The sequence below is a fragment of the Lygodium microphyllum genome, chromosome 29 (genome assembly GCF_053477565.2).
Source record: "Lygodium microphyllum isolate KBCC chromosome 29, Lygodium_microphyllum_v1.1.10, whole genome shotgun sequence".
Lineage (NCBI taxonomy): Eukaryota > Viridiplantae > Streptophyta > Polypodiopsida > Schizaeales > Lygodiaceae > Lygodium > Lygodium microphyllum.
Window position 1 is genome coordinate 111,700,836 of NC_141163.1, and position 9,075 is coordinate 111,709,910.

A 9,075-nucleotide genomic window follows, 5' to 3' on the forward strand; every position below is an offset into this window, starting at 1 on the left:
TCTTGTAAACAACTGCTGGAAGAAGTATCCCGAGAAGATGAAATGTAACAAATGCAAGAAGACAGGGCATATCACTAGTAAATGCCCCAACACTCCTGAAATACCCAAAGAATTGGTGGCCAACTACGTCTCCAATCCATCTGAAGATCGACTGTTTTGACTATTTAAATCATCTACCTAAAACAACCTTGTAAGCCAAATTTATAAAGGCATCCCAAAAAGGGGGGGAATCTCTAGCATGCTTTGTAATCCAATGCCACCCTGGCATTGAGGGGGGGGGGGTGTTAGAAGACAAGCATAGAAACCCATTGTAAGCAAGGGAGTATAAGGGCAGATGAGTGTGAATAGCCCTAGGGGCAGGGGAAACCCTAACCCTAGCTTGGCAAAGGCTATATAAACAACCTATGGGTCACTATCAAGTGTGAGAGAGTGTACCCAAGTTGTACTCTAAGCAACTTAGTAAGTAAGATTTCATTCTTGTACTTTGAGCTCTCTTCTCCCTCTTGTGCACACATTCCAATGCTGCAAACTCTGATTCTCAACACCATATTGGGCATTCGTGCTAAAGATAGTCCTCTAGAGTAGAAGGGCATATGCGAAGCTGCCTCTGAAGTCAACAACAACAGTAGATGCAATGATCTACTCCCCTTCCTACTATGCATAGATAAGGGTGAAATAGAAGCTGTTCCCCCCATGAACTTGTATTTGTTAACAAAAGCCCTCCCGTGGTAGGTCTGCATAAACCATCTTGCAAAAGTTAGCTTCACTAGGTTCTTGCCCATGAAATAAAAGTAAAGTTTGCATGCTATGAACTCTACATATCTATTCTTGATCTTTTGTAATGAAAAGGAAACATGAGCTTTGAGTACATAAGCACCTTTCTCTACCACCACAACTTTGCAACTATATTCGGAGAACTCTTTAATGTCTTGGCATAGTCACTTCTACACCTCCCCCATGTTGAGTTTATGTTGTTTAGTAGTAGCAGCAAGAAAGTCCATATCCATGGCGTCATCTTTCTTTGTAGTCTTCCTCCTCAACGTCTATGCTTCAATGCTATCTTCTGCTTGCCTCTTCTTTGATGTTGGTTGTTGCATGAACAACTGCCATGTGTCAGGGTGGTAGGCTCGGCTATTATGGGCACTTGTGTCCTTCATGCCCTTAATTAGCTTAACGGCCTCATTAGCTGTTAACTCACACTGTCTTTGCTCGATGAATCCTTGGTACTTTTTTTTGGGTAAGAATGTTGGAGTAGTTTTGCCCAATAGGGTTCTTTTTGAACTTGTAAGTAAAGTGAGCGTGCTTTTTCACTCATAGCAATGCCATTCGTCATATCAAGTCAACACCCTAAAGTAAAAATTGTATAGGGCCGCTTAACTAATGTGACGGTCCCTTAATTAATAGGAACCAAAGGGTACAATTGGGATCGCATAATGGCGTCGATATATGCAATGGCCGAATTGCGGATTCTGAAAAGCCACCGGCGAGAATCGTACCCTTCTATGCGATTATTGATTGATTATATATACTCAACAATCACCGATCACAATCTTCTCGAATCTCGATGAGGAGATACAAATCAGTTGGGTTTGTGGTACGACAGATCATTCCCGGCCAGATCCAACGCCGTCGTGGAGTAATTCTTTCTCAGGATCCACCAGCGCCTGTTTTTTAATACTTATTTTCATACTGCGGAAAAAGTAAGAAAATTGACTCGTTACAAATAAAAGAGAGAGAGAGAGAGAGAGAAAGATGGCAGAAAGCCTTACGGAGGCACAAATCCAAGACTTTAAGGAAGCATTCGGGCTTTTCGACAAGGATGGTGACGGTAGAGATCAAAATTAGATGAATTATCTTATTCTTGTAAACAACACTATCGCACATTTGTATCCTTATGTCTAGACGTTTAAATGTTGGACTTTGCAAGAAGGAAGGAGCGGCGTAGGCTCTATGACTCTCTATAATTTAGAGACACACACATATCACATGCATGTCAATATAATATAATATAATGCATTCCATCATGATTGTAGGCTCTATCACCACAAAAGAGCTTGGAACTGTAATGAGATCGCTAGGACAAAACCCCACTGAGGCAGAGCTTCAAGACATGATCAATGAAGTGGATGCAGACGGAAGTGGAACAATTGACTTTCCAGAATTCTTGGTTCTGATGGCTCGGAAAGTCAAGGTGCATGCATGCTACTACATCAATCATCTATCACATGCCTCCTCACTTCTCTTTTGCAGTGTTTGCAAAGCGGCCTAATAAAGAATCATACTAAGTTCCTTGTGAGCACCAAAGAACACTAGTAGCACTACAAGTAATGATGCACTGAATCACGTTGGTGGGATACATAAAGTCTTGGATTTTCTTCCAATACGTGGTGAAAATATGTAACAAGAAATTGATATGTGTATGAGACGTGTTTGTGCACACAAAATTCTTCCATCAGATACTAAGAATCGAATGTACATGAAATCTATGTCAAATGCTTAAGAGCATGCTTACTCCTCATGCACATTGGTCAATTATAACATGACCCTCAATGAGAGCTCCATGAGCATGTTTATCAATAGAAACATTATCCTTATTGATAGTAACCATGGGGAAAAAGGTTAAATTGTACCCTTGTTAGTACTTTAAACTTAGGATTTAGTTTTTTAAAGTCTTAAGAAGCATGAAAATAAGTGTGGGCCCTACATCCTTTTGGTCAGCTTCTTTGTACCAAAGATCAACACAACTACATATGGCTAGGTCAAATTATCTTACCTTGGTAAAAGCATGAAACATAGTGTCCAACCACTATTTCTATGAGTCTACCTACTAGCTAACATTGTAATTTCAACTTGAACATCAACACTAAAATTGATTTTGATATATTGACTTTTTAAGATCAATTGTGTGTTAGAGCATCATAAAAGTATGTTTGGAATGAAAACTAATATATAGTAACTATTAGGTGTGCTCCGATGTCCCACCCTATATAAGGCCATGTATGAGCCTAGCCATGTCAAATGAGGTCTATGTGACCAGATGGTGAACTATGTGAGTCTAACCTAGGTGTTAAATTAAACAACTAAGTTGGCATTAAGTCAATGCACACTACCTCGAGTTATGGGGTATGGGAGGTGCACTTTACATGTGGAGTATTCGTTGGCAAAGTAATGAAGGTTAGTAATATGGTGTGTTAGGCTAGATTGACCTACCACCTTCTCATGGGCTATAAAAAAGGCAACCCTTCCAAAATGATGATCATCCATCGATTCACCCAATCATAGGTCATCTAGAAAGCTTTAAGGTCTTCACCTAGAATCTGTCTAGCTTAGTGTCTAAGCTTCATAGTGGCAGTGTGTAGGTGTGGAGAGAGCCATCAATGTATCACTTTGTTTGCAAATTAAAAAAATCTTAATTCTTCTTTAATTTGTTATGTACTTTCTATTCTATGCTCAAATTTGGTTTGCCTCTTACAATTTTAGAGCTCTAACCTATATTATTGTACCTAGGTAAAGTGTTGTGTACTAATAACAAACTTGTGAGATGTCCCAAGTCACCCATTATTTCAACCACCTAATCATGCTACATTTTCCATCTAGCTAATAGTTGGCATAACATATGTAGTGTATTGAAGCTAGTGAGAGTAGAAATAAGAGTTAATTTCCTTGCCCAGATAACCTCTTTATGATTGGGCAAGTGGCCATGATTGGTTTGTGTTAAGCTTTTTTTCTACCCTCTTATGCAGTCTAAAAAGAAACTAACCACAATCATATCTCAAGAAATGGGCATATTATTCAAATTTTATGGTATTACAATCAATTACTTGAAACTATAAGACCTTTAACTACTTAAATATGACAAAGTTCACTCTTAGCTATATAAAGATCTATGTTGGGTTATCCCATTGTTCCTAGCATGAATCGCTTCATGCTTGCCTTGTGATTCCCACCTTTTTCATCTAGCAAAAACTATGAATTATAATGTTGATGATGACCCTTTGTTTGAGCCTTGCATTATCATGTTCATTCATTTGGTGCAAGCTTACACAATATATGCATACTTTTGTATTGACCACTAGTTTCCCTATGCATTGATCACCCTCTAGCTTCCCTACCAATTCTTGGGGATTTGTGATTAAAGTTGCATTGCATTTGTAAGGCCTGAAAGTATATTTTCAATGTACAACATGCCACTTATCGTATTTGGGCATAGGTACTATCAAGTACATTTTGGCATAAGACTACACAATTTACTTGGATGTTTATTAAAGTCCCTGATTGGCATTCTATTGTAAAGTCCCTCATTGGTATTCAATTGTAGACTACCTTACTAGTTATTACAACAAAATATGGGTGCTCCCAACCTCTCTCCACACCCCTAGTTTATCAAGTATCGCTCCCATGAGTATCCAAGGATGGGAAAATAAGATTTTAAGACAGAGTAACAAACACTTTTAATAACGCTAAAAGTGATTTTACAATCGTTAAATACTCCATGTGAGTTCAATAGTAGGGGTTCTCACTTCAATGTAAAAAGGATTTACGATGTTGGTGCAAGGAGCTTTTAATGCCCCTTGAATATGCAAATATATATAAGGGGCTTTTGAATGCCCCTTGAATGCAAGGCTCACATCATGTTTCATAGCAGTGAATCACCCTACAAGTTAGAAATATAAAGCACATACACTCTAGGCTTTCAACAACTTATGATGATGAGGTAACAATAATAATGATCAATAGTCCAAAATGGCACTTGTTTGTAAAAGCAAGCCGTAATAAGACTACAGATTTCTATGTAGCTATATGAACAAGATTGCTCATGGGTGTGTTGGAGAATTGCCCTATGGACTATGGTGCCTTTTGTTTTGTTGTTGGATTTCAACCAATGTTTTTTTTAATAACTATAGAAAAAGAAACCACACAAAATAAAAAAGGAAATCCAAAAATATCAACTACATTAAGACTCATAGAAAAATTTAATGGTTTTATTTCATCCAAAATTTTCATTATTACTAGATGAAGCTTTTGCCCATTGTCCAAGATTCCTAGTGCTACCTCCTGTCAAAGTCTAGGCAATCAAATGCAAAACCATTGGGGAACTTAACCATTACAACGACATAGCCTTAAGGACAATGATCATACATTAGTGAGAAAGAAAAGACAAGGGTGCATAAGATACATAGAGCATCAACTTGGACCTTTCTAGAATTGTTTTGGATTTTCTCTATACAATTACTAATTAGCTATTACTTGTTCTTGCTTTCATATGAACATTTTTGTAGGTAATTGCACTTATTATTTCTTGCTTATTAGATACTAAAAATATATTTCAAAGTAGATTCACATGTACTTTGAAATTTTTTAAAACTATCATGAAAGTATAGAAATCATAGGTTCTTATTAAAGAATTATGCACATGGTTTCATTGAATACACAAGTATGAATAAATTTCTTGGTTTTAGTTGTAAGTAGACAAGAGCTAAAGGTTGGCTTTGTCCCCCCCTCCCAAACACCCACACACACAGAGGCACAAACACACATTTATCTCCATAGAGAGTGAGAGGAGGGAATGAAGAATATAAGAATACCAAGTGAGCGAGAGCTTCAACTCTTTTTGGATGTGGAACTAAAAAGTAATTTCAAAGTAGCAAGGTAAAAGGGCAAATAACTAGTTTATAGTTTTTTAAAAGCAACACACATTGGACCTCAGTAATGTGATGATTTTTTAAAAGGGATGCATACATTTAGGCCATTTTAAGCTACGATATGGATTTCAATCTACATATAGTAAGTAATTAATACACATAGGTCTCTTATTATTTCTCTTTTTTAAGTCTTCAAATAATACATCCTTAAGTGTGACTACAGTGGGCATCTATCATCACAAGAATTTGTGATACCTTGCTCTCTATAACTACATTTACTTTATAAAAAATCAAAGTTCTCCAAAAAAATGTATACTTCATTAAAAGATTTAATGAGGCCTCTTGAATGTGACTCTATGGGCCCTTTTACCCTATATACGTGAAAGAAGGGCCATGAGGAAAGTGTAATGAATATAAGAGAAGATAATTAAAATAACTAGCTTTGAGTGAGTGGATATAATTAATGTTATTGATAATGGATACATGCAAGCTAATGCCTTTCACAGGAGACAGACACAGAGGAGGATTTGAGAGAGGCATTCAAGGTCTTTGACAGGGATCAAAATGGCTTTATATGTGCAACAGAGGTGAGCTGTACACACATATACATATGACAGAGAGAGAGAGAGAGAGAGAGAGAGAGAGGGCTATTATTTTCAAGTAAATTCATAAACAAATTATTTCCTAATATTTACAAAAGTAATTTGTGTACAAAATTACCCATAGCTTCAACACGTAATGGCAAATCTTGGGGAGAAACTTACTGATGAAGAAATAAGTGAGATGATTCATGAAGCTGACTTAGATGGTGATGGCCAGGTTAATTTTGACGAATTTTCAAAAATGATTTTGTCAGTGATGAATTAACCAAACTACACACAAGTTCACAATGTTGTGATTATTATATTAACTACTTGAAATGAAATAAGGGTCATGTTTCTTTTGGTTTGAAAGGGTGAACATTTTGTTCCACAATATTTTCAAAATTTTGTGTGTGTGCATGATAAATATGGTACTTAAGCTTGGGTGAGATGAGCCTTCGTTTATAGATAAAAAATATGCATATCACATAGACCAATCTTTGATGTAGTCGACAAAAGTGGAGAGAGAGAGAGAGAGAGAGAGAGAGAGAGAGAGAGAGAGAGAGAGAGAGAGAGAGAGAGAGAGAGAGAGAGAGAGAGAGAGAGAGAGAGAGAGAGAGAGAGTTGGGCTACTCACACAATCTCATGTTGTGCACTTTGATAACATAGATCCATTCTTATTCTCCTCTTATAGATCACAAAATAAGTAGTATTTGGAACTTTGTTCAATATTTAGACAATATCATCCCTCTAATCTCAATGAGTCTCTAAGCTTTCATATAGGCCAATGCAAGAATCCAGTAATAAGGTCAAATGTTAGTAGACATGAAAATTGGGGGGACAATAAAGTCTAAATAAAACTTAAATTTTTGAAAATTTCAATAGTTTGTTACTATACAATATTTTCCATTATAAATTGAAGGTAAAACATAACAACTAGAATGAAATAATGAACCTAATCATTATTTGAAATGTCATATTCAATGTATGGTTCTCTTTGTTTGAATGCCTTTTAATGTAAAGATGTAATCTCAATTAGTCATTTTAGTAGAATTAGTATTAATTAAATAGGAAAACATTGTATTTAAATTACATTTAGCCTTCACGAGTGTTAACTAAGTAAACATATGGTATATTAATTATGAACACATTAAAACATGTAAATAAGAAAAAATAGTAAAATTCAAGTATATTTAGATATGATTTATATAATTTCTTAATAATTAGGGATAATTAGTGCATAATAATAAGTAAATACATGATTAATAAAGAGAAGGAGGGAGTAAATGCAGTGAAAACGGTGATGTGGACTAATATATCATGTAATTAGAAAAAAAAGTTTAAGGAATTCAATTTATGTAAATTAGAGAGAAACATACATAATTTTAATATAATCAATATAAATATAAAAAATTTTATTTTGAATACTATAAACGTTATCTTTCTTCTTGAGTGCTAACTAATTAGTTTAAATTAGAGATACTTAGAGTACACCACATAGTACTAAAGTAAAATTAGAATGATTTAGAGTATTAGTGGTGGTAATTAATATTAACTAGAATAAAGTTCATGTAAGCTAGTTGTAAGTAGAGCTTGATTAATTCTTATTTTGATTATTGCATAATTTAAGTATAAATAGTAAAGTTAAATGAGATTAGGAATAAAGCCTATGATTGATCATAGTAATTTAGAAGAACCAACACTAATTTGTATATGTATGATTACTTTCTATGTACATTTAGAGATAATGCTAAATGTATTTTGGTTTAGGGGCATCTCTATCATCACAATTGAAAAGCATCCACAAGTCTACTCTAGCCAAGTTTCTCATTCATGCTCCCATTCTCTTTCATATGAAAAAGTCATATACTTAAATTTAAATGCAAGAAATTAATCTTATCACTTAACAATGCTAGTATGCTTATTGAATGTCTTTGATTTCATTAGAGGATATTAGATTACTAAGTTAGTTGAATTTTTAAATTTAATTAACTAAAAAATAATATTTTAATTTTTATTCCTTTTAAGAATGTTAAAGTTTGTATACTTCAATGATTAGTATATGTGATTCAAAGCAAGGGGGTCAAGCGAAGGCAACAAATATGGTAATTTAAGCTAATGACAATGTAAGGACTAGTTGGTTATTATATGCTAGCAAATTAGTATAGGCTAGTAGCACTTAATTTGGCATGTCAATATAGATTAGCATATGCTAGTAGGTTAGTATATGTTAGTATATTGTGGATGGGTTAGTATAGAATAGTAAGGCTAGTTAATATAGGTTAATATAGTATAGTTTTTGTCTAGGTAAGGTACAAGCTAAAATCTAGAACATGGATCAATAATCCTAAACTCTAAACTTTACACACAATATACTCCACCTTAACCCCTAACCTTTAGCCTTGAAACCCTCGCCTCTAAAACATACCTTCAATACTAGAATCTAAGTCCTAAATATTAAGTCGTAAATCCTAAATCTCCTAACACCTAAAACCACAGCCCTAGATGCTAAATTGTTGCCCCTAGATCCTAGTACTAAACCATAAATCCTAGACCCAATAGACTATAGGAGAAACTATAGCTCAAAGAGAGATCTAGATGTAGAAGGAGTAGTTACCTCTAAAGTGATCCAATGGTTTGTTTTGGCGTTAGGCTCTATGACTCAAAATGGGATGTTGAATGGAGGCTCTTATTGTTTCAAGAGCTCGATATGCCTAAGATTCAACTACCCCTCATCTAGTTGGCTCATACTCTTCCTCCAAACCATCTAAGCTCATGTTCCCATTCCTCAAAAATATATTTATTAAAACTAACTCTTTTCAAAAATTACTTAAAGCACATAATTGACATTT

At 34.9% G+C, this 9,075-nt stretch overlaps 1 protein-coding gene across 1 annotated transcript; it reads left to right on the plus strand.

Moving 5' to 3' along the window:
- Positions 1-1,573: 1,573 nt before the first annotated feature.
- LOC148011027 (uncharacterized) lies at positions 1,574-6,595 on the plus strand. Its single transcript, XM_087671116.1, has 4 exons — positions 1,574-1,828; positions 2,034-2,191; positions 6,149-6,229; positions 6,369-6,595. Exons 1-4 carry the CDS (start codon positions 1,753-1,755, stop codon positions 6,507-6,509), a joined length of 456 nt encoding a protein of 151 aa, XP_087527242.1. The 5' UTR covers positions 1,574-1,752; the 3' UTR covers positions 6,510-6,595.
- The last annotated feature ends 2,480 nt before the right edge of the window (positions 6,596-9,075 follow it).